The sequence below is a fragment of the Crotalus tigris genome, unplaced genomic scaffold (assembly GCF_016545835.1).
Source record: "Crotalus tigris isolate CLP2741 ecotype Arizona unplaced genomic scaffold, ASM1654583v1 scf7180000018517.1768243, whole genome shotgun sequence".
NCBI lineage: Eukaryota > Metazoa > Chordata > Lepidosauria > Squamata > Viperidae > Crotalus > Crotalus tigris.
Window position 1 is genome coordinate 744,244 of NW_024097052.1, and position 26,451 is coordinate 770,694.

The 26,451-nt window shown below is 43.1% G+C and overlaps 1 protein-coding gene across 4 annotated transcripts in view; it reads right to left on the reverse strand.

Moving 5' to 3' along the window:
* Positions 1–26,451, reverse strand: part of DLGAP3 (DLG associated protein 3) — a 220,308-nt gene that overhangs the window by 35,030 nt on the left and 158,827 nt on the right. For 2 of the 4 annotated variants that reach the window (XM_039353376.1, XM_039353373.1), the window contains exon 2: positions 4,963–6,056. In XM_039353376.1, coding sequence (XP_039209310.1) covers positions 4,963–5,985 — 1,023 coding nt within the window. In that variant the 5' untranslated portion in view covers positions 5,986–6,056. Of the gene's footprint in view, positions 1–4,962; positions 6,057–9,072; positions 9,136–26,451 lie in introns of those variants that run through there. The other 2 variants (XM_039353374.1, XM_039353375.1) reach the window with 2 other exon arrangements.

A 26,451-nucleotide genomic window follows, 5' to 3' on the forward strand; every position in this document is an offset into this window, starting at 1 on the left:
TGTGATGCACATTTTGTAGCTAGGGGAGAAATAGAAAATTCACCAAAGGCCACATTTTTTGGGGGGTCTTGGCAAGCAATAGCACTGCAGTTGCTGCTGTGTTTTTAAAGTTGTGTTTTCTGAGACTGTGCCATGATTTGAGTCAGAATAGCTTCATTCCATTCCATTAGATGTTGGATTTTCTTTTTTTAATGAAGCGAAAGAAATATTTTCCTGCCCACTTTGGGGAAATATGGAGAAGAACTCAACCCTGACTCTTCAATGGAAGGACAGATACTGAAGCTGAAGCTCAAATAATTTGGCCACCAAATGGGAAGAGGGGACTCATTGGAAAAGACTCTGATGTTTGGAAAGACTGAAGGCAAAAGGAGAAGGGGAGGGCAAAGGATGAGGTGATTAGATAGTGTTATCGGCTCATTGAGCATGAATTTGTGCAAACTCCAGGAGACAATGGAGGAGACGAGAGCCTGGTGTGCTGTGGTCTATGGGAGCACAAAGAGTTGCACATGCCGTAGCGACTGAATAACAAACAACAATGGAGAAGGAAGAGGAAATGTTGGCTGTTCTCTAGCCAATTTCACAACAGAACTTAACAGAAAATTCATTCTTCCTGGTTTCACGGTGCTATCAAAAATTCCCTGCTTGACTTAGACTGCTTCTCTTAGTTCCATTTCCTTTCTCCTAACAGCATCTCATAATTAAAAGTGATTATACTCAGAAGTGCCCAGAAGCCAGCTCTGTTCAAAAGACTCATCGTACAAGCAACTGCGGAAGGCTGCTTGGAGAAATATAATATCAAGAAGATAAGTTGGAATATGTGTCATGGATTTAGTGGGTGAAACAGATTTCACACTGAGAAGATCTAATGCAGTGTTTCTCAACCTTGACCATTTTAAGGCATGTGGACTTCAACTCCCAGAATTCCACAGCCAGCAATGCTGGCTGTGGAATTCTGGGAGTTGAAGTCCACATGCCTTAAAATGGTCAAGGTTGAGAAACACTGATCTAATGTCTTCCGGAACCTATTTAGCTGGAATCTGGCAAATTGGCAGAGGTGGGTTCAGGATCCTAAATTTGTGAAAATAGGAAGGAATGTAATTGTGTTTGGACAAGCAAAAAAGTAATCTGGATTAAATGAACAATATACACTTATTGTCAATATACACAACGTGTTTGCCATTTTATGCAGGTATAGCATATGTAAAGCACACCCGCATAAACTCTCATTCAGAAATAACAGATATTCTACTTTAATAGAACCTCTTCTCCTATTGGACCATCAAATCAAGGGCTGACTGGATTTAAATATAAAGCAAAGTAAGTTGGTAGTCCAGGAGGCAAGATAGGATAACCAGAAAGTTTCAGAAGACCTTTCAAGATCTTACCAAATTATCCTAAGTAGACAATAAGGGTACATAAATATCCTCAACACTGATCTAGAAAGGGTTCCCCCAACACGATGCTCTGAATATGTCCTAGTCCACATCTTGTGTTCTCTGATCCATCTGGAGCTCTGGTTGACACTTGATTTGTTATGTCTCCTTCAGAAGTTCAAAGGGGTGCACGATGTTCTCTCTTCCTATTTATCTCCCAAAACAATAACTCTGCTAGGCTGAGAGGGAAGGACTGGTCCAAAGTCATCTGCTGATCTTCCAACTTCCCCAACACGCTTTTGTATCTGAGGATGGACATGAGTCTCATAATGGCAGTTCAACACCTTCCCAACTACACTGTCTTATTTGATCCTTCCTCCTTCTCTGTATAGTAACGATCAAGTTCTTGCAACCCTGGTCACGTTTGAGCCCTGACCTTAGGAAACAGACATGGGAAAGATGTTTTCATTGTCTTCTCCCAGACAGTTTCTGGCTGTTCTTGTTATTCTGTTTTCTCCCTCATTAGCAATTGGAGACCATTGATTAGCTCTGTGCAATAGCTGTTCTCTGCAGTACCAGCTAGTAGCTCTTGCTAATTGTTTGTTTGAGTAGTGCTAGCAAAAGCAACTGGCCTGTTGGAAGAGCTTCGACATCCTGAGAAGCTGATGTGTCCAGCTCTTCATAACTCTTCAGTCTTTTAAAAGGGACAACTGCCTCTCTTTGCTCCCGTTGACTGCTTCCCCCCCCCCTTTTTTTCTTCTTTGGAAAAGAGGTTACTATGGCCTTGATATTTATTCATTTAGTAATCAAATTTACATAGCTGCAATGATGGGATTCAGATATGTGAACAACCGGTTCTCTGTGTGGATGCTGCTTCTGGAAGTCCATTCTGGGCTTGGGCAACAAAAAATTAGCTACTGGTTCTGCCAAAGTCGTGCAAACCGGCTGAATCCCACCATTGCATAGCTGCCCATCTCGCCAAAGGGGACTCTGAGCGGCGCATGACAAACAGATAAAACCACGTATAAAAAACAAATACAATATACATTTTTAAAAAATAAAATTTTGAAAAGGAAATATAAAAAAACAAAAACAAAAGCAAATCCTAGGGGATAACAACAGTAGCTCAGTTACAATCTTGGAATTTAGTCCAAAAACTATAGCAGACAAAAATGGTAAAAAAACGAACACAGAACAATACGGTGTTTGGCTGATTCACAGAACTCTCTTCATCTTATTATTCAGCTTCCAGGATTAGATGATGAACCATAAATCAATCAAATAGAATGGCTTTCAGCAGCATGCTAAATTGAAAAGTTAAAAAGCCTAAGCAAATTTAAAACTAGCCATATGGACCATATTGTGTGAAAGCATCTGTTAGGTTTTTATTGGAGCTGGCAAAATGTGTTGTGCGACTAAGCTGTTGAATGACAGGACTCAGAATTATCTGCAAGAATCAGATGGTTTCATCAGAATGACAAAACTGGTGTTGCCATGTTGTGATGTAAGCTCCATCTCTTATATATGTTTGTGCCGCACCCTGGAGCAGTCAGAAAGGACCAAATTTGCATCAAGACATTACAATGCTTATTTTGCACTGTTGATGTTATCTAGTTTGGTAATGAAATGTCTGAAAAAAATTCCCATCAAGCTCAGAGAGCGCCAAGGACCCCACAGTGCTTATTTTGTCCTGGGCTTCTCCTTGTTCTCCCCAAAGAATTGAAGAAGTCTTGGGACTCAGCTAATGCAATCTCCTGCTTGGTTTAGGACAATGATGGCGAACCTTTTAGAGACCGAGTGTCCAAAAACTGGCCCTGCCCCTGCTCCACCCCCTGCTCTGCCCCCACACCATCCCCCACCCCGCCTGCCAGCAGGGCCGCTCACCACCTCCAGGGCTCACCACAGGTCGCCCAGGCAGCCCAGCAGCGCTATGGTGGCCACGCTCTCTGCCCGCACCCTGCAGCATCAACTGTGCATGATGGGGCGTGAGGGCAGAGTCTTGTCTACACTGCCTGGCTGCCATGTCCTTGGCTGTGCTGCTCCGCGTGGGCCACGCTCAGGGGCGTCTCCTCCAGGGGGGCTGGTGGTGTGGAGGGGCTCATGGGGGGAGGCGAGGCTGGGGCAATGGCACATATGGCCACAGAGAGGGCTCCGAGGTTCGCCACCACTGGTTTAGGACTTTTACATCACCACACAGTGAAAAGGCTGAACACAACAAGGATACGGAACACAATTCCCAAATGGAGATTAGCTAGATTAGTGGTTCTCAACCTTTTTAATGCCGCAACCCCCAACTTACCACAGTAAGTCGAGGACTACTCAACCGGTTGTAAGTCAAGGACTACTCAACTGGTGCAGCACCATTTGCAGAATGGGACTTTTGGTGGGCTCAGCAGGGTAGAGACAGCCTGGACAATTCCTATTGGCTTTTGAAAGCCAATGGAATTAGACTCTATTCAAGAGAGTCTATTCTATTGGCTTTCAAAAGCCAATAGAATAAAAGGGAGTAGCACAGCTAAGGAAAAGGAGGAAAAAAATGGCGGACTGCATTGTTTGGCAACCCCCGTGAAATTGTCCCGACCCACAGGTTGAGAACCACTGAGCTAGATGGATCTGGTCATACTGACTTGTATTTGGAAGTTGTAATCAAATACAGGTTGTAAAAGGTAGACATAGGAAACAGATGACAATATGGCTCAGGACTGTTATGTACAGGTAGTGCATGCCTTATGACCGTAATGGATCCTGTCCATTACAGTTGTAAGTTGTGATCGTGGAGGAGGAGAAGAATTTTGGAACCGGGTCATAAGTACCTTTGGGGGATCTGTCATAACTCCAAAGGGTGCTAAGCGACTGTGTTATGCCTCCGTCCAAGCCTGACTCTGAGGACGACATGGAGTTCCCTGTTGAGGCCCAGGAGGGGGTGTCTGTGGCTTTGGAGGACTGTGGGGAGGAGCAGGCTGAGGCAGGTCAGGGCCCTTCAGGTTTGGAACAGAGAAGGCAGAGCTCAGGCGAGGAGCAAGGCCCCTCCCCACCAGATCCCAGAGAAAGGAGAGCAGAGAGGAGGAGGGAACAACAGAGGCAGGCTCACTTGCTTGGGAGGAGAGCGTCACGCCCCACTCCACAAGGCACACCTGGGGAGTAGGATTTAAGGAGACGCTGTGGGGTGGGGCATTTGCCAGGAACAAACATGAACTCTTGTGATAGTGTGCTCTTGTACCTGGACACTTTGTATTTTGGACCAAGTTTGCTTCCTGTTGATTTCTCCTCAGTTTTGCAGTTTGCAGGTTACAGGCAAGCTGGACGTTGAAAAGATCATACTTTGTTATCTGGTTTACTTTAAAGAACTGTTTAACTCCATGGACTGTTTTATTGAACTTGTGCCAGCATATGTGGGGGCTGTTGGGTGAACGTTGGCAGTGCTTACAAAGACAATTGTTCTGACCAGCTAATTGCTTTGCCTCCGTTCGTGGCCCTGGGTCATCACAGACTGGTTGAAAGTCAAGGACGACCTATATCTGAAGACCCCATCAAAATTAGAATTGAAGGTATAAAATGAACACCCTGGACAGTCTACCCACCTCCTTACCTGAAGATAATGATAGGACCGATCCTTGGCCTTGGCCTCTTGAAGCATCAAGGCTTTTTCTGGGCCTCCTCCTGAGCTGGGATAAGCCTCCCGTGCTTGGCTGACCGTCATTGTATGCCAAGAACTCCTCTTGACAGTCTGGCCATCCAAAGACATGGACATTCCAGCACAGGCTAAACACTTGCCCTCACCACCTCCACTTTTGAGACCCTTCAAGGTCAAGTCTCGGAAGGCACTTTCGGGAGTGTCCACGCAGTACTGGGTGTTCTGGTCAACAGCATGTTGCCTTCCAGACACCATGTAGCTGCTATCACTGTCCAGATTATCATCGGAGCTCCACCAGCCCATCATCTTGTTCCGATGGCGGGAAGAAGATGACGAGGAATCCACCTTGCGGTCTTTGCTTTTGCTACGTTTGCCGTGCCGCGATTGGCGGTGGTGGTGAGGGTGGTGGTGAGGGTACCCTCCCTCTGTGCCTCGCCCTTCCATCTTGGTGCCGTTGTACTCCCGCTTGGAGGGGGCTTCCAGAGAATGGGACTTGGCAAAGAGCTTCTGGACAGAATGGACGAGATGCCGGATGCGGCTGGGGCTCTCGCTGCGTGGCTGTTCTGTGCTGCTGGCCCGCTGGTACTGCAGGGTGTGGAAGCCGTCGTGGTGAAGAGGCAGTTGCTTCTCGAACTGGTCCAGGAGAGTGGGGGGCAGCCGGTTGATCTTACCGGAAGGATGTGCGGCCGCCATACACTCGTCACAGGAGTCGTACTGTTGAGGTGTGTGGTGCATTCTAGGAAAGGTGCTGCTACTGCTGGCAGCAGAGAGTGGTTCAGTTAGGCTGAGGGGAGGGTCAGCAGAGCTTCGGGATGAGCAGTAGTGGTCCAAGGAATAAGGCTCACTGGGGCTGAGGAGGTATGGCTGGCGAGATTCCTGGCTATGGTGGATGTATTCCATTGGCTGGTCACAAGCCTCTGGGATGCAGCGGCAAGGGTGTTCCCGTGACTGGTTGCGGTCCCCATGGTAGCTCTTCATGGTGTCATCACCGGGCAAGTAGGCCTCTCATCCTGCTCTCTGTGGGTCAGAGGAAGAGGAAGACTCAGCACCTACAAAAAAGGTAATGTTAGAGTCTAGAAAAGCAGGGCCACAGAGACAACTTTCATGAAAAAGACCTCAGGTTCAATTCTTGACTCTGGAAAGTTACCACAGGAACTCCTGTAGACCTGCGGTCAGGTAGATGACTTTGAGCTAAGGCAGGGATTTTCAAACTTGGCCAGTTTAAGACTTGTGGACTTCAGCTCCCCAAATTCATCAGCCAGGCACGCTGGCTGAGGAATTCTGGGAGTTGAAGTCCACAAGTCTTAAATTGGCCAAGTTTGAAGACCCCTGAGCTAAGGTGATGAACAGAGGGTTTTACTAAAGCTTACTTCCTCTGACATGGTCAATGCCACAGCAAGGGGTCAAGCAAAGGCATTATCTAGTTTTTAAGATAGTTCAGCTGGTTGTAGCCTGACGTTCTTCAGATATGTTGGGCTATTATTTGCAAAATGTCTCAGCTTAGGTCTCCAAGATATTTGGAGATGGTTGGCATAAAAGTCCTTTCCAGACATTCTTGGAAATTAGGAAAAGGTTTTGTTGGTTCTATCTTATGTTTTTATTTTGAAGGGAGCCCGCTTTCCCAGAAAGGAGTTAAAGGTCATCTGAGATCATGTAGTTTTAGAACACGATAGGGGTGGAGAAGAGAGAGAAAAGGAGAAAGGAACAGGGCTTGTCTTGTCATAAATGGTTTTCAGGAACCGGCTACCTCTATCTGGAGCCATTCTGTGAACAGGCGTCTCTAGTCTTTCCTACTAGGTATTCAAGGTTGACTTCTACTAATGGGTGTAATTGGGAGTCACATGTGTATCTGGATGTTACAGTTCTCAGCATCCTTACTATAGGCTATGCCGAGTGAGGCTACTGAAAGTTATAGTTTGGTGACATCAGGGAGACATCATTATTATTATCCTGAAATAAACTTTGGATGTTCTTCACCCATTGTAAAAAGAAAGTGCTAATTTCTTTCTAAGGGTGTCCTTGGGGTAATGTAAGGCAAGCCGAACAGAAAATATTGTTTAGATAAAATCAGTGATTAGGAAGTATCACAAAAAAAAAAAAAACTCGTTGTGAGGCCGACCTTTTGCTGTGATAGAATTGGAGTTTATGAGGCAGCTTAGTGGACAACTGATTTGTTACGGAGAAGAGGGAAGGGGGCAGTGTACCAAACAAAGCAAAGTGGTCCTTGAATGGGAACAGGCATCTGAGTAAATAACTTGTGATAAGATTTTGAAGCCTGTCTGCACCTTCGGCATCTCTCAGCTGCTCAGAGCGCTCTTGAGTTCCTATTCTCCCCAAGTCAACAGCAAAGGTGGCTTGGACAGAAGCTTTTATTTTTGCTCTTCAGCTTGCCAAGGCCTCTGACAATGGACCCAGGATTTTATACATCCACTTTTTTAATAAGTGGATCTTTTTTTCTTTTTTGTCTGGTGTCTACATCTTGGGAGTTTTTGGAAAAAAATCTCTTAAGACACCTCCACAATATCTCTATGGTGGTTCATAGAAATGAGAAAGGGAGATGCTTAAAAAGGGAGAGGTTTTACATGAATAAGGTTCTGAGAGCTCATAGTTAGGCTTTTTAATATTTTTAAAATAGAGTGTCCACCTTGCAATCTCTCAGCTGGTCTCCTCCTTTGATACTCAGCAGTTGAAATGAAATGGAGACAGGGCAAAGGCTACCTCATGACTGGAGTCTTTGATCCAGATCCATCCTTTCTGAAAAGGGCTTCAATCAAGGCTGATGTTGCTGGGGAGATATTTTTAGACATTTTCTTAAAGCCTCCTGAATCTCTTAGCTATTTGTCAAAAGCAACTGTTGATTAAAGCTGCACGCAGACTGAAAAAAAATCCAGGGATGAAAAAAATCAGGCTAGAAGAGATCACCACCTGTGGCAAATTCCAAAACCCATTGATGAAACTGGGAGAATCAATGACTGAAGTTTTCTCTGGATTCTATCATTCCAGAACTTTTTTTTTTGGGGGGGGGGGAGAGGCCAGCCTGCCATGAACTATGGGGAGAAGGAGCTGGATGGGAGGGGGAAGGCTAACGACTCACCGTATCTTTTACAGACACAACTTCAAAGCTGCCCAGCTGGGAATGGCATGCAGTTCCACACCACCCAGTCTACAGCTGAAGAGACCTGTCAATGCTGCAAATATTGTATATTCTTGCTTTTGACAATATGCAGAATTGTCTGGTAATTATGGGGTTAATAAAGAGCAGAAGGGGCGTTGGGGGTAAAGCCCGGGGAAAGAAAGAGGAAGAAAACATTTGACCTTCACACTAATTGGATAGTGTGAGATATGACGGCTAATTTAGGGAGGGAACACGCTGATCATTTAACTGCTCAGAGGAAGAGAACTTAGATCCTAGCATCCCTCCATTGTGCCTGTGCTGACATTTTGTAACATTAAAAGACTTTTAGGAAAATAAATGCCTGGAAGTTCTTGGGAATGTTTCATTAGCCGGAACCACATCATCATGCTTCCCAAAACAATGTATTTCAAGATGATTGGACAATGGGAAGAAACAAAGTGAGAAAAAGTTAACTGTGTAAGTTTTGATGCAGGAACCTCAGTTCTGGCTTTGCTATACTGTAATCCATTTGGCCTTTAGTAAAATAAACCTTTCACACCAAATGGAGTCCAGGGTCGTTCTTGCTTGAGGGATCAAACTGGGGCAGGACAGACACATATACACAATAAGAACCATGCCAATTTTCTAATGCTTATCAAGCCTTCCAGTGCTGATAGATTCAGAAGCAAGCACCACTTGGATTTCTGGAGAAAACTTTCTTCTTAGCCGAGTAATGAAACAGAATCTCGAAAGACTTGCCAGAGCAATTCTCCAGATCTACTTATATCTCGTATAGTTAAGACAACCTTATTCCCTTTCTTTTGCTTCCTCCGCCCCCTTCTTGGGGCTAAAGTGTTTCTTTTGCAACCATCCTGTTTTCTCCCCCATATTTCCAGAGCCTGCTAGACATTTCATCAGATGGAGTAAGGTGATCATCCTCAACCTGACACCTTTTAAATGTGTAGGATTTAGCCATCTGGCTGAGAATTTTAAGAGTTATAATTACAGCGTCTCAAGAGATGTCAGGTTGGGGAAGGTGTAGGACTGGAATAGAGCCTCTATCTATCTATCTATCTATCTATCTATCTATCTATCTATCTATCTATCTATCTATCTATCTATCTATCTATCTATCTATCTATCTATCTTTCTTCTATCTATCTTCTATCTGTCTGTCTATCTTCTTCTTCTTCTTCTTCTTCTTCTTCTTCTTCTTCTTCTTCTTCTTCTTCTTCTTCTTCTTCTTCTTCATCTATCTAGTCCATCCATCTCTCTCATCTGTCTATCTATCTATCTATCTATCTATCTATCTATCTATCTATCTATCTATCTATCTATCTCTGTCTGTCTATCTTCTATCTGTCTATCTTCTTCTTCTTCTTCTTCTTCTTCTTCTTCTTCTTCTTCTTCTTCTTCTTCTTCTTCTTCTTCTTCTTCTTCTATCTAATCCATCCATCTCTCTCATCTCTCTCTCTCTCTCTCTCTCTCTCTCTATCTATCTATCTCTGTCTGTCTATCATCTATCTATCTTCTATCTGTCTGTCTGTCTGTCTGTCTATCTTCTTCTTCTTCTTCTTCTTCTATCTAATCTATCTATCTATCTATCTATCTATCTATCTATCTATCTATCTATCTATCTATCTATCTATCCTCTCTCTCTGTCTCTCACACACATTTATTATCCAACCTCTCTCTTTAAAGTTACATCATAATACTCTTTTCTAAAAAGTAGATATTTTTAGCTAATGGATTAAAGGTAATCTAGAATTATGGATTGATTTAAGGACTAAGATTGTGAGTTAGAAGTAAGAGGAAAAAGGGGTGATTAATGGAATATATATATTAAATTGCTTAAGAATGTGTTTTTTTTAGAACGATAGGTTTACTTGTAAGAAAATTATTATGTAATGCCGAGTTAATCTAATAAGATGATTTGTTTGTTTGATAACATGGATGTTATTATTTATGACAATTAATTGGATGGAATTTGAATTTTGTCTAATAGATTAAAATGATTTAAAGTCTGATTTTCTTCTGTCAGCTTAAAGAGATTGATTGATTGATGGATTAGATACATATAGGATAGATTAATATTTTATTTTAAACAAGGGATATTAGTGGAAGAAGAAATAAATAAGATTTATGGTAAAATTAAGGAACTAGAACATATTTGGAAGGGATACTCGAATTGATAATGTTTGTACTTAAACTTAATTTGATTATGGTAGTGTAAATTTATAAAGCTTTAAAAACTGGTCTAGGTTGAAGAAATTTAAGGTAGAATTGGACTATTTTAAATAAATTATGTCACTTAAGGGAAAAAGAGAGGGAATACTTGATGTATTGATTGAATTATGTATATATGTTTTGTTTCTGGATGTTTGACATCCAGAAACAAAAGTACTTTGAGTACTTTGTCTTAAAAATCAAAAAACCAATAAAATTTGTTTTTTTAAAAATAATACTCTTCTTTCTATAATCTAATCCTCAAAGCCATAAATCAAAAGCTCATTGATTTGTTTTGTTTTTACAAAAAAAAGTTCATAAGGGGTTTCCCGTTCCAATAAATTTAGGCAGTGTCCTTTCTCTAATCAAAGAAGTGATTGTATCCATTTCAGCAAGATCTGTCTATCAAACAAGAACATCCGATGTTAGCAGCATTGACATTGTCACCAACCATTCTTCCTACAGAGATACTCTTCTATTGGATATGCATTTAACAGAAGTTTAAACATCTCTGTCCCTTGCACATGCACATGCATGCACATACACACCCACAGAACACAGAACACATGTTTACATAGCTGCCCATTACATAGTGAGTAGGCAGCAGATACATTAAAACAATCCCTATAGGTGAAAACTGGTTAAAAATAGAATTGAGATACATTCCAAAGATCAAATAATCCAAAAATGGTGAAAAAACACACACAGAGAGTTCACTTAATTAACCTCATGTAACCATCTTGCAATCTTTGCTCAATCATGGGATCCCAAGCCAGTTGCTGATTTATTTTTACCTCAGATGGTAGAGCGGGGAGTTGAGGGGAGTCCCGAAATTAAGATGGCTGCTGCAACCATGCATTTGAAGACCTACTCCTGTTTTCACATTCATCACACACACACACGCACACACACACACCCCCCATATAAAAAGGCATCATCCGGGCTTTCCACCATGAGGTGTGCTTTTTTTTTGATCCCCTGGTCATCCTTGAATTGGAACAATAAAGCATGAAATAGCTCAGATCTTTTTTACGCATTAAAATCTCTAAACATATGCACAATAAGTTTAATTATTTCTCTTCCTCCTTCCCCCCTCTCTCCCTCCCTCCCTCCCTCCCTCCCTCCCTCCCTCCCTCCCTCTCTCTCTCTCTCTTCCTCTCTTTCTTGAGGGTTTAGCCTGTGATACTAAAACACATGTTCTGTTTCGTTAATTTAAAATTCTATATTGGGAATGATTTCAGAAAATAGATTAATTCAGGAACCATGCACAGTTTGTCGTGCAAATCCAGTCAGTGTCTCCATCCAAAAAAGGGACCCCTGGATAGAGCCTGGTTGGTTTAGGTGAAAGCAACTAGACTGGCCCACGAAGATCCACGTGACCATGAAACACAGCAAAGAATTAGAGTTTACTGGGGCTCATTTATTTATTTATTTGCATCTCAACTTCATCATGTTTACAAACAACCCAAGATGGCGAACATATCTCTACCACCACCACCACCATCACCACCACCACCACAATCCTGTGAGGTGGATTGGACTGAGAGAGATGTATTGGCCCAAAGTCACCCAGCTGATTTTCATGGCTAAGGCGGGACTTAGAACTGACCAGTTTCTAGCCTGGTGCCTTAACCACTAGACCAGTGGTTCTCAACCTTTTTAATGCCGCGACCCCCAACCGGTCATAAGTCGAGGACTACTCAACCGGTTGTAAGTCGAGGACTACTCAACTGGTGCAGCACTGTTTGCAGAATGGGACTTTTGGCGGGCTCAGCAGGGCAGAGACAACCTGGACAATTCCTATTGGCTTTTGAAAGCCAATAGAATTAGACTCTATTCAAGAAAGTCTATTCTATTGGCTTTCAAAAGCCAATAGAATAAAAGGGAGTAGCACAGCTAAGGAAAAGGGGAAAAAAATGGCGGACTGCGTTGTTTGGCGACCCCCGTGAAATGGTTGTTTGACCCCAAATGAGGTCCCGACCCACAGGTTGAGAACCATTGCACTAGACCAAACTGACATTACTTGTGGTTACCCTGTAATTTGGCAACTCCAATTTGGTACAACTTGTCTGGGATAAAATCTGTAATCTGGCAGACTTGTTGAATTTAATTGCTATTGCAACTTTGAGATAATCCCCCTTGCTACAATAAATGTTTATGGCTAAAGCAGAAAAATCCTGCTAGAAGGGCAACCAGACCAGGAAGTGGTACATTTTAACAGCAATTCTAGGTGTGATCTTACAAAGGCTTCCCCCCCTCCCCTTGATAAAGTCATTCAGCCGTTGCTGAGTAAAAAAAAAAATATGAAATTGCTTTTAAGCCACAGTCAAAATTGGTGGGTTTTATCACTTTGGTTTTGCCTGGGGGGAGGAGAAAAAAAAAAAGAGGATGGGTTGATTTCTAGCCAGTCATAAAAAAATGCAAGAGTGAGCAAATGAATGAAAAAAAGAAAGAGAAGACCAAACAGAAAAAAAAGGAAAGAAAGTTAAGGAGAGGGTGAAAGCAGAAAATGATTCTTTATCTAGGAGAAAAGGCACAAGGTCACTCCATTCTCAGAAGAGATTTATTACCGCTTCATGCCTTTCGGCTTTTGCAAGGCACAAATCACCCTCCAATTATTCATAAATATAAAGCTGCAGCATTAGAAACCGGAAAGAAACCAACTGCGGCAGCGGTCAGCTTCCAATTGCCAAACAAGTGGCCTTGTCAGTTAAACGGTTCGTGCATCTGTTCGCTGAAAAAAAAGGGAACACGCATCCAGCTGGGGACTGAAGACCTGCGGAAGGCGTAAAGAGCAGCCCACCCATACGAGAAGGGCATCCTTTCATCCCGTCCCACCCAAGTGCCACCAGCTTGTCCTGGAGAACGTTTGCGAGAGAACATGGAGCCCTCCTGATCGTGAATTTAGCAGTCAAGGAAATCAGGTGGCGAGCGCTGGAGGAAGACCCAAGAGAGGACAAGCTCACGCACGGCTACCTGGAGGCGTTAATCACTCCTGTCTCTCTTGACTAGCTTGGTTCCAGATGAACAGCAGGCAAAACAAATGAGAGAAGCAGGATGTCTTTGTTCTTCCGGACAATTCAAGGCATGTCTTTCTTTTGCCCTTCTCTGTTTGTTCTCGCCTACTGGAGGACACCTTGTTAACAGATTGGCAGCAAATCCCTGGACTTTGGAATTAGATCAGGGGGATTCGCCCAATGTGCACAGGACGTGGGCTGGATCCCAACAAAAACTTTATGTAGAATAAAATAGAGTTGGAAGGGACCTTGGAGGTCTTCTAGTCCAACCCCCTGCTCAAGCAGGAGAATCTATATCAGGGGTTCTCAACCTTGGCAACTTTAAGACTTGTTGCCAAGGTTGAGAACCCCTGATCTATATCATCCCAGACAGGTGATTGTCCAGTCTCTTCTTAAAAATCTCCAGTAATGGAGCACCCACGATTTCTGGAGGCAACTTCTGTTCCACTGGTTAATTGTTCTCACTGTTAGAAAGTTTCTTCTTGATTCCAGGTTGCTTCTCTCCTTGATTAGTTTCTCGTCTTGCCTTCTTGTCCTTTGGAAAATAAATTGACTCTCTCTTCTTTGTGGCAGCCCCTCAAATATTGGAATACTGCTATCATGTCACCCCGAGTCCTTCTTTTCTCTAGACTAGGTAAACCCAAGTCTTGCAACTGTTTTCCATATGTTTTAATCTTCAGGCCTTTGATCATCTTAGTTTCTCTTCTTTGCCCTTTTTCCAAAGTCTCAATATCTTTATTGTTGTGTGGTGACCAAAACTGGATGCAGTATTCCCGGTGTGGTCTTACTAAGGTTTTATAAAGCGGCAGTAATACTTCACATGATTTTGATTATATGCCTCTATTTATACAACCAAGGATTGTATTAGCTTTTTAAAAAAACCTTATATGATGGCTTCACTTGGTGGTCTAGTTCCCACAGGAGTCTGAGAGGATGGTTGGGTTTCATGACAGGATGAACTAATGGTGTCTGCAAGGGGTGAGGGAAAGGACATATGTACATCAAGGACACGTGACGTGAACTCTCCAGCAAGTCCCAAGTGGTCACAGACCAGACCAGAATGGAATAAGAGAGAACAATGGTGAAATGCTGTTTCATGGCACTACATTGGTATCCTGTCCTGGACATAATTTAGCCTGGATAGTAACACCAATGGCCCTGTGGTTAGATTGTTCTCTTACAGGTGAGAATCAGGGCTGTTGTGTTGCTTACTGCTTGGGGCAGCACCAGATCAGGTTAGCACCAATTTAACAAGCCAGCTGAACACTGTCCTAGCCCTTTCGTCAGGATTCTAGACTTTATTTTCCAAACAATGTCTTCTAGCATCTCTGTACTATCAAAGGAGATCTTTCTTTCCTAGACCTTCAGTCAATGGGTTTTGGATATAATGGTTCACGGTTCCACAGCGACATACATAATTTGCATGATGAAAGTGGAGTCTCAAAAAAAAATAAAAAATAGCACTCTCTTTTGATCCCTGAACCTGGCAAGAATAAATACGTTATTCTCCTTTCAGTAATAGCAGTGATCAGTTATTAGAGATGAAATATCCTAAAATATTTTGCTCCTCAAATTGCAGATAAGAAACAGTGAACTTTGCGTTAAGCTCCATGTCCTGAATGTGAATTTTTACCATTAGCATTCAGACCTTTCATCGTGTTGGTATCCTTTAGTATTTTTGTTACAGTTTTTGGAGATACCAAATAGGAGCCTTCACATCTTGTCCCGCTCTAAATATCGCTGCACTGCAGCAAGTGCCAAACATCAAAATGAAATATTGGGGAATGCAGTGAAGTGCAGATAGTGGTCAACTGCTCTCTGAAACTGTCATGAATAACCAATGTGAGCATCCTGAAAGAATGTTTTTGGAGAGGGCAATTCCCCCCACCCCACCCAGTTTTTTCTGGTTTGGGTGGAGAGCATCACAAGCTTTGGAGAGCATCCAACTTCCAGTTACATGCCAGAGAAGTCTACAATAAGAGTCAACAAATGAAAAATGTGTAGCTGAAGACCTTTTTTTTTTTTTTTTTTTGCAATCATTGACCCCTGGCAATGTCAGGCTTGATGTAACAAGGCATCAGGGAGTAGCATTAATAGATAAATCCAGTGTTGATTGATTGATTGGTTACAATTAATTGCATGCTCCCAGTTGCCAACAGAACATGAAAAACATCTGGAAAATCCAGAGGCATTAAGATCATTTAAACTTTTGGAAAAAATGAGTCTGTCTTCTATAAAATTAATGCCTTGGACACCCTGAAAAAGCGGAAGGGTTTGGCCTGTGTGCTAAAGGAAAAGAAGATCTCAGAAGATCAACTATTCCATAATGAGTGGGCTGCCATTGAGGATGTCATTCTCTGGATCCATCCTCCCCTGATCTGTCTAACTGCATGGATATACAGTAAGTTGAGGGTATTTCTCAACCTTAGCAGTTTTAAGCTGGTGGTGGTGGGAGGGATTTCAACTCCCAGAATATTGCCAAGGTTTTCTTCACTAGCAAAACAGTTCCATGCATTGCACACACCTGTATAATCCAAAACATTTTGAACAGGAAGCTGATTAACGTGTTTGCTTGAACTAATAGCCTTTTTTTTTTCAGTTGACGAATGTAGCGTTAGCGGCTATGATACAGGCCATTTAAAAATAATTGGTCATTTCAAGGCAGGCTATAACTGGGCTCTGGCACACCTTCCCGATATACATGGGAATATCCCTTCTGAGGAAGTGCTTTCCTGCACTGGTATCCTGAGAAAGCATTTGAAGCAAACTCTTGGGTCTTCAGAAAATGTAGACGTTGGACAGGATTGGGACTGGATGGACATTTCTAGAGAATTTGATGGTTTCAGAGTGGACTGGGAAGAGGATGGGTGAGTGGTAGACCAAAATAGCGAGGATGATATGGTATCTTGTTGCTTACATGGTATAAAATACCCACACACAAAAAAGATGTTTTGATCCTCTATGGAGATTCTCAGTGTTCTGTCCCAGCCTACGCGAGTCCTCATTAATTCACAAGGATGAACCCCTCTTTTAACAAGTAGGCTGGAAATGCAGGGAAAACAAACCCCATTTATTAATTAGGTACAGGCCTGCAAAATGTCCCAAAAGCAAAGGCAAACAAAACACGATGCAAACGGAGAATTGTCCCGAGGCAACCAAAATAGGATTCCATGAAACCTGAGTCCTTTGCAAACAGTTGCCTTCAGCAACCAGCACCGCCCACACAGTCTCTTTTTATTATGTAGCCCCCAGGCGTGGCTTCTCAATGCCTTCTCCTCCTCCCTTGGAGGCGCACCATTGCTTCCCTCTGTCCTGCTCTTGTTGCCTGTCTGCATTTGCGAGTGTCTATGATGTCTTCCAGCTGTGAGTCCTCAGTTCCCTGCACAGCTCAGCTTGAGCACAATTGGAGGGGCCAGGCTCTTCATCAGATCGTAAGTCCTGGAGCTCATCAGAGCCTTCCTCAGACTCTGATGGCTTTCCAGGCCCCTCCTCCTCCTCAGATTCCCCGGACTCAGCTGCCGGGTCCACTGACTGGCACAGACTCACCACACTCAGTCATCCGGGTCATAGTTTTCCCATAGTTTTTTCATGAGGCAACTGGACTTTCCTTTGAAGACATTTTGCTTCTCATCCAAGAAGCTTCTTCAGCTCTGACTGGATGGTGGGGAATGGAAGGATTTATACTACTTGCAGACAGCTGGTCATTTGCATTCTTTTAGAGAGTCATTGAGGCCACTTGGAGGTTTATCTCTGTCGTCAGGGTCACCTAAGTAGTGTGGAGCCTTCTTGGAACTGCTGGAAGGACTTTGTTGTAGACTGGAGATAGATGATGTCCACATTTTGGAGAGAGAGGACCACTGGTTTGAAAGAGGGGTCAAAGAGGCCATCTATGTCAAAATTGAACAGCCCTCTCTCAACGGGGGGGGGGGAGGGATACGACATCATCTATCTCCAGTCTACAACACAGTCCACTTGCCTCGTGAAAAAGCACCTTTAGATGCTTTGATCACACTATTGTGGTCACCAAGCTGATTTCCTGGGAGTTAAAAGTCTTAAAGTTGCTCAGTTTGAGAAACACTGATGTCCAGGAAGTCCTTGACTTACAGCCATTTGCTCAGTGGCTGTTTGAAGTTATAATGTTGTTGTTGTTGTTGTTAATTGCGAAGTCCTGTCCGACCCATTGCGACTCCATGGACAATGTTCCTCCAGGTCTTCCTGTCCTCTACCACCTTCTGGAGTCCATTTAAGTTCACACCTACTGCTTCAGTGACTCCATCCAGCCACCTCATTCTCTGTCGTCCCCTTCTTCTCTTGCCCTCCATCTTTCCCAGCATTAGGCCCTTCTCCAGTGAATCCTTCCTTCTCATTAGGTGGCCAAAGTATTTGAGTTTCAACTTCAGGATCTGGCCTTCTAAAGAGCAGTCGGGGTTGATCTCTTCTAGGACTGACCGGTTTGATCACCTTGCAGTCCAGGGGACTCACAGGGGTCTTCTCCAGCACCAGAGTTCAAAGGCCTCAATTCTTTGGCGCTCAGCCTTTCTTGTGGTCCAACTTTCACAGCCATACATTGCAACTGGGAAAAGTTATAATGGCACTGAAAAAAGTGACTTCAATTGATTCTCATACTTAACAGTAGTTATGGCAACAATAGTCACCTGATCAAAATTTGCAAGTGGCCTGTATTTGTGACGCTTGCAGTGTTCCAGGGTCATTTGATCATTTGGACCTTCCTAGCCAGCTTCTGACAAGCAAAGTCAGTGAGGAAGCTGGCTTAACGTAACGACTGTATGATCCACTTAACAACTGCAGGGATTTGATTAACAGCTGTGGCAAAGAAGGTAGTAAAACTGGGCACCGGAGATGATTTGTTTAACAACCATGACATCACATCAGGTGCAATTCACTTAACACTGGTCTTGTTTAGCTATCGAAATTCTGATCCCTATAGTGGTCATAGGTAGAGGGTTACCTATAGACAGAAAACTGGTGTGATGGGATTGGAAAAGGGGGCAGGATGTTGGAAGAGGCTCATTAGGGCTCTTGATGAGAACCACTAATGCTTATGGCATGTATTTTGCCCACCCTTGATGAAGAATTTATCTGATTTATTTCCACCCTTTGCAGTTGGCACCTCTTAAACTTCCCCGAGTTCTCCCCCTTTCTTCCCCTCCCCAAAGTCAAGGCTGTTTGGCTCTAAAAGCATCCTTGAATTACAATATAAACACTACATGTTACCTTGCATTGCCTTCCGCATTAATAATTTGAGCTGGAGCTAAGTGGTAGAGGAAAGAGCTGTCATTTGGCACCAAATAAATAACAGGGCGCACCCTGCCCGCCCTCTCTAAATGGAACAACTTTAAATATCGCAACCGTTCCAGGCATTTCATTTCTTTTCCTTTTTCCCCCCCTTCTATACATAAAAAAAGAAAATTAAAAAGTCACAACAGTTAACCAAGCCTGTCATTATGCAGTGAGCCAGCCTTTGTGCAAGCAAATTAGATGGAATAAACAGTCAAAACCTAGAGGCACAAGAGAGCAGGAGCACTGCAATTTTCTCATAAAAATGTTGCCCTCTAAAGACTCCTGAGATAGATGAGAAGCAACCCAGAGAAATAAGATGTATGAATATTCCTGCAGGATTGAGAAATCTACAGGTAATCCTCAACTTTCAACCATTAGGTCCGAAATGGTGTAGGGTTTCCTGCCTGAGCAGGGGGTTGGACTAGATGACCTCCAAGGTCCCTTCCAACTTTACTACTACTACTACTACTATTATTATTATTATTATTATTATTATTATTATTATTATTATTATTATTATTATTATGGCGCTGAAAAAAGCGACTTAGGGCTGGTCCTCACACTTACATCCCCATAGTCACATGATCAAAATTCTGGTGCTTGGCAACTGGCATGTATTTACAATGGCTGCAGCATCCCAGGGTTGTGTGATTGAAACCTTCCCAGCCAGCTTTAACAAGCAAAATCAATGGGGAAGCTGGATTCACTTAACAACGGTGTGGTTCACTTAATAGCTGCAGTGATTTGATTAACAACTACGGCAGAAGGATCTTAAAATTGGGTACAACCAGTGGTGGGATTCAAATACATGAACAACCGGTTCTCTGTGTAGATGCCGCTTCCAGAAGTCCATTCTGGGCCTGGGAAACAAAAAATTAGCTACCAGTTCTGCCAAAGTGATGCGAACTGGCTGAATCCCACCACAGGAAGGAAGGAAGGAAGGAAGGAAGGAAGGAAGGAAGGAAGGAAGGAAGGAAGGAAGGAAGGAAGGAAGGAAGGAGTGAGTGGTGGAATTCAAATACGTGAACATCCAGCTCTATTATATCCTGTTTTTATTTCTAGGTCACTAACTTGAGCAATGAGCAAATACGTCAAAATTTTGCAAAACAGTCCAATTTGGCTCATTAAACTTAATGTTTATAATATGTGCATTTCACTAAAGGTTTCTCTGTCCAGGAGATTCCTGTTTTGTAATTTTGCCTAATATACTAGTTTTTGCAGAAACGTTCCCCCGCAAAAGGCACTTATATGCACTTTTCCATAAATCCATTCAGTTTTATACAAACATTTCTTTAACACATCAAAAGAAACTGGCAAACCCCAGGGCGATCTTTCAGAAAAACAGTTATTTTGAACAATAGCTAAACGTGAAAAATTCATTTTGTAATCCTGACTTGTCTGATGAAGCACTAAGCTTATAATGTGCATTTTGATTCCTGGAAACCATTTCTGAGAATTCTAGGAGACGAATCAGGAAAATTGCCAAATTTGGAGAAATTATACACAATTTAAACGACTTAAATTATACTGTCTGTGTGGGATTTGTAAAGAGAAATTCCCACAGAATTTGTCTTCCAAATTAATTACCGTATTTTCCAGCATATAAGACGACTTTCTAAACCATGCAAATCTTCTCCAAAGTCGGGGGTCGTCTTATACGCCGAGTCGTCTTATACGCCGGAAAATATGGTAATATAGGACAACTTGCATGCTTGTGTATTTTACTATTTCAGGAACCAAAATCTATTCTGTTTTCAACAGAGTATCTGTTGATAGTCACAATAATTCACTTCTTAAAAAACATAATCCAAATAAGCTAAGAGTTACCAATGAAGGTATTAGTGCTCATTTTAGAGGAATTTTCCATTAGAAATCAACTATGCAGCATCTTGGCACAAAAGCAGAGACATCCACAGATGGTTGTATGTCAAAAAAATCAAGACGGAGGCCATGATCAAGCCCTTGCCCCTTTTAATATGTGTCACAAAAGGAGAAGGACCTCCATCTTGGCTTTTTTTGACCACTCTGCAGACATCATGTACTCTTGATACAAACGGAGGAAAATCTGTGTGGGTCAAACATCATACAATAGGAGATGGATGGAGGATATCTGGGAGCCATAATTGAAATTGGCTGTAGGCATCCAGTTTAAGAAAGGCTATGCAATAACTTTTAGACCAGAGAAATTGGAGATTTTAGGAATCAACTTCTCAGAAGATAGCAATGAGATAGGCAATTGGAGTTTGGCCAAGGTTTGACCTGAATTGGTTGGTGTGTTTGGGTTATTACTGTGACAATGGTCCCAACTCTCACAACACTTAGCCAATGTCTGTGAGGGAACAACATTCTAGACAAGGTTGATATGGAGTTGTAATTTCTGAGTCATCATGTTGGGGACAATGGACAAAGTCTGGACTCGCTTCTGTGCTGGTTGAAGAGGTGTTAAACCAGCGCTTCTCAATCTTGGTGACTTTAAGACGTGTGAACGTCAACTCCCGGAATTCGTAAAGTCGCCGAAGTTGAGAAACACTGTGTTAGATTTCCGTGGAATCTTAATCAAAGATGGTTATCCTGCTGTGAAGCATTTCACTCAACTCATCTGGGAACGAGACTAGGAAAGACACAGCACCCCCAAATGTCACAGACACACCGAAGCTATTCAGTTTTGACTTAAAACGCCAGCAAAAAGGCATCAATATTTGAAAAGCCCATGAAAAATTAATTCCCTATTCAGGATTCTAAGAAGACTTCTAAAAACTCAGGTTGCCTAGTCAGGAGGAGTTAAAATTTATGGATGGGTCGAAGATGCTTTGATTTTTTTCCTTGGAAGACTTTCCATTAACTCATCTGGGAAAGACACCTAACATATCTAAATTCTCAGGCCACAGGTAAGGAAGAAGTGAAAGAATACAGTGGCGTTGAAAGGCAGCCTAGAGCTGAGGCTTAGAAAACTGACTTTGCCCTGTGAAATATCCCAGGTTTAGAATAGTTTATAGAATGTAATATTAGAACATTTTATTGGAGCATTTATGCTTTTATTGAGATCATGAAACCATGGTTTCGTTTTAAGATCTTGTTAGCCTTCTTACTTTTCTTTCAATGAAGACAGCAGCATCCCATCTTCTTTCTCTTATCTTTTGCATCCACAGCTTGCATGCCCACATCATAAGAATGCAGGACTGCAGGCCACTTTAGCTGACTGTGTTCAGCAGGTCAGCGGTTCAAATCTCACCGGCTCAAGGTTGACTCAGCCTTCCATCCTTCCGGGGTAGGTAAAATGAGGACCCAGATTGTTGGGGGGCAATGTAAATATATATATATATACATTGCTTACTGGTGTACACCGTTTAGAGCAGTGGTTCTCAACCTGTGGGTCAGGACCCCATTTGGGGTCGAACGACCATTTCATGGGGGTCGCCAAACAAGGCTGTCCACCATTTTTCCCCCTTTTCTTTGGCCACGCCCCTGGCACCCGGTGATGTATAAGTGGTTGGGGGTCACCACAACATGGGGAACTGTATTATGGGGTCGCGGCATTAGAAAGGTTGAGAACCACTGGTTTAGAGAGTGCTTGCACTTAAAAGCGGTGTATAAGTCTCATAAATAAATAAATAAATAAATAAATAAATAAATAAATAAATAGCAGACTCAGGGAAATGAGATAAGGTGCCCGTTTCAAGGACAGCTTCTCCTTAGATAAATGTATTCTCAGAAATGTTAGAGCAGGAGTCCCCAACCCCCAGTCTGTGGACCGGTACTGGGCCACAGCATGCCAGCAACCGGTCCACAGACACAAGCAAAGCCCCATCTGTGGGATGCAGGCAGCACACAAAACCACACACTCTCAGGTCCATGGAAAAATCTTTCTCCACGGAACCGGTTCCTGGTGCCCAAACGGTTGGGGACCTCTGTGTTAGAGAATCTAGCAAGCCAGGAAGAAAGTCCCAAAAGGGTAGCGCTTGATTTACAACCATTCATTTAGTGCAGTGGTTCTCAACCTTTTTAATGTCGCGACCCCAACCGGTCGTAAGTCGAGGACTACTCAACCGGTCGTAAGTCGAGGACTATTCAACTGGTGCAGCACCGTTTGCAGAATGGGACTTTTGGCGGGCTCGGCAGGGCAGAGACAGCCTGGACAATTCCTATTGGCTTTTGAAAGCCAATAGAATTAGACTCTATTCAAGAGAGTCTATTCTATTGGCTTTCAAAAGCCCATAGAATAAAAGGGAGTAGCACAGCTAAGGAAAAGGGGGGAAAAATGGCAGACTGCGTTGTTTGGCAACCCCCATGAAATGGTCGTTTGACCCCAAATGGGGTCCCGACCCACAGGTTGAGAACCACTGATTTAGTGACACTTTGAAGTTACAACAGCACGGAAAACAAATGAGTGTTTTTCACACCTACTGTAGGTGAGGAACAATAAAGGAAAGTGCTTAGAAATAACTCAAAGTGTCTTTCTTGGTTTTTGGAGACTGACATCCATCTTGCCAAACTAAAGAAAACTAAACTCCCATGAAGCACAGATTCTGAAAACTATTAGGGAGGAGCCGTCTTCACCCTCTTTCTCTCACATAGACTATCTGAGTTATCTCTTGCTTTTCTGGAATGCAATCCCTCCCTTCTTGGAATCCTGACCACATGTCATCACACTAACATAAGGATGCCATGAGCCTTCACTTGGCAGCATTGAGACACAGATCCCCCTATATAATGACTGTCATAGCATCTCCAGCTATGAAGAAAGATGAGTTTTGAACGCCCGATTCAAGCTTCACCTCATCATAATTGTATTGTGATCACACATATAAGTACACAAGTATGGGGGACCCTGTGATGTGTACTTTGCCCTTGACCCTCCCCCCCATCTCATTAATGCTCCTGCAGGGTCTTGCAAGATACGTTATGATATGCAAAGTGCTTCAAACGTAAAATATGCTGCGCTTCTTCATTCTCTGTTCAAAACTGCTGATCTGAATTTGAAATGAGTTAGTCCAGCTTTCCTGGAAACGTTTCAAACTTGAGACAGCTTGATTTCCAGTTCAGAACAGATGCTTCGCTTTCAAACACTTCTGGAAGGTTTCAAACAGCTTGTTGCAAACACAAAACAACAATTTTCAATTCCAAACATTTTACAGGCCTACACATTAGTTACTGAGCCTTGCAATACTACAAGGAGACTTACAGACATCTCTGGAACAGCATAAATTATCAAGATGATGGGCACAATTCATGAATGAAATCCTGCCTGCATGTATCTTGTACAGTACTTGGGGCTGACCTCTCAACCTCTCTGTGGACACCCCAAGGTGATCTTGAAACTCTGTTTTCACCACCTCAACCACTACATCCAATTTTGGCCACCATGATATAAAAATGTTGAGACCCCAGAAAGAGTGCAGAGAAGAGCAACAAAGATGATTGGGGGAGTGGAGGCTAAAACATGAAAAACGGCTGCAAAACTGAGTATGTCTAGTCTAATGAAGAGAAGAACTAGGGGTGATATGACACCAGTCTTTCATTATTTGAGGAGCTGTCACAGAGAAGCGGGGATTGATTTATTCTTCAAAGCACCTGAGGGCAAAACAAGAAGCAACAGATGGAAACTAGAATAGAATAGAGCTGGAAGGGACCTTGGAGGTCTTCTAGTCCAGCCCCCTGCTCAAGCAGGAGAACTAATCAAGGAGAGAACCAACCTAGAAATAAGGAGAAATTTCCTAACATTGGGAACAATTTAATCAGTGGAACAGTTTGGCTTCAGAAGTTGGGGAAGTTTTCAAGAAGAGATTGGTCAGCCTTTCATCTGAAATGGTATAGGGCAGGGGTAGGCAACCTTGGCTCTTTTGTGACTCGTGGACTTCAACTCCCAGAATTCCTGAGACAGCCATGCTGAGGGGAAAGGGAGAGGTTTCCATACTGAGCCATGCTGGCTTGGGAATTCTGGGAGTTGAAGTTCACAAGTCATAAAAGAGCCAAGGTTGCCTACCCCTGGACTAGGCCTACCAGTTTCTGATAATCTACTCAGAATAGACTAGTACAGAGGGTTAATAGACTAGTACAGAGATAGGCAACCTTGGCTCTTTTATGACTTGTGAACTTCATCTCCCAGAATTCCAGAGCCAGCATGGCTCAGCTTGGAAACCTCTCCCTTTTCCCTCAGCATGGCTGGCTCAGGAATTCTGGGAGTTGAAGTCCACGAGTCATAAAAGAGCCAAGGTTGCCCACCCCTGGGATAGGGTCTCCTGCTTGAGCAGGGGGTTGGCTAGAAGATCTCCAAGGATCCTTCCAACTCTGTTATTCTGTAATGTGGCTGCTGGGGTAGATGGAAATTATATTTTACAACATTTGGAAGGCATCTACTTATAGCTGGATGGCTGGAGAACTCATCTGACCTTGGGACATGCTGGGGAAACCAGAGGTGATTGCAGACCAAGAGATTCCGCTTCTCAATGAGCTGACAAAACTGGCTCCCTCTTCCAGCAGCAAAGGACAGCTTTAGATCTGAGGTTATTCAAGCTCCTCAAAAGAGCTCCTTCAAATATAATGCAGCCATAGGGATGCATCAGTTAATCCTGTCTTTATTACAGTTAACCTTGGTTAATGCCAGGCAATTGGCAGCAAGTCTTTAAAGATAGTTTAGCATGCAGGCGGGCAGTACCAGCCACGGTCTGGGCTCAAAGTCTTATTCAACCCCACAGTCATACTGAACCCCTGAAATTGTTGTTATCTAAATCCAGCAACCCTTAATTATTTCCACTCGTTCAGTACAGACGAACTACAACGATGGAAAGCTTGCAGATAATTTGGGGAGAATTTTCAGACTCTTCCTAGTGGTAGCCAGGCATTTTTAAGTGGAAATCTTTTGAACGAATAGGGTATTTGCGAGACCGCCTACTACCTCATAGTTCCCTTCGTCCGGTTAGATCCCACAGGCTGGGCCTCCTTCAGGTCCCGTCGGCCAAGCAGTGCCATTTGGCGGGGCCGTGGAGGAGGGCTTTCTCTGTGATGGCACCCACGTTTTGGAACCAGCTCCCCCCGGAGATTAGGACCGCTCCCATCCTGTTGGTTTTCCGTAAGTTGCTTAAGACCTGGCTTTTCCGGCAGGCCTGGGGTTTATATAATCTGACTCCTGGATGACTGTCTTTGCATTGTTTGTTTTGTTATGTTTTATGTGTTTTTATTGTTAGCCGCCCAGAGTCCTCCGGGAGTAGGGCGGCTTATAAATTTTAAAAATAAAATAAAATAAAATAAATAGTAGATGCTAAAATCTTCACGCTTCGTGTTGAAACTTCTTTTGATGGACTGTTTTCCCAAATGAGGTTAGTGATATGTGAAGGTATTCTCTGGGTGTGAGCTGGGTGACTCTGAACCGATCACCAGGAGACCGTGAGTTTTAGCTCCATCGTAGGCATGAAAGACAGCTGGGTGATTTTGAGCCAACCATCAGGAGATGGTGATTTCTAGTCCCGCCTTAGGCATGAAAAACAGTGGGCGATTTTGGGTCAATCACCAGGAGACTGTGAGTTCTAGTTCTGCCTTAAGCATGAAGGCCGGCTGGGTAACATTTAGCCAGTCCCTCTCTCTCAGTCCTAGGAAAAAGGCAATAACAAACCACTTCCAAAATCTCACCCAAAAAACTGCAGGGACTTGTCCAGGAAATTGCCAGGAGTGAAAAAAATGACTCAAAGGCATTAAAAAAAGAGAAACAATTGTCCAAACTTCTTTATATCTAGAACTGAGACCTGCAATAGGGAAAAAATATGTTCCCTATTGCAACCTGCTTCAATT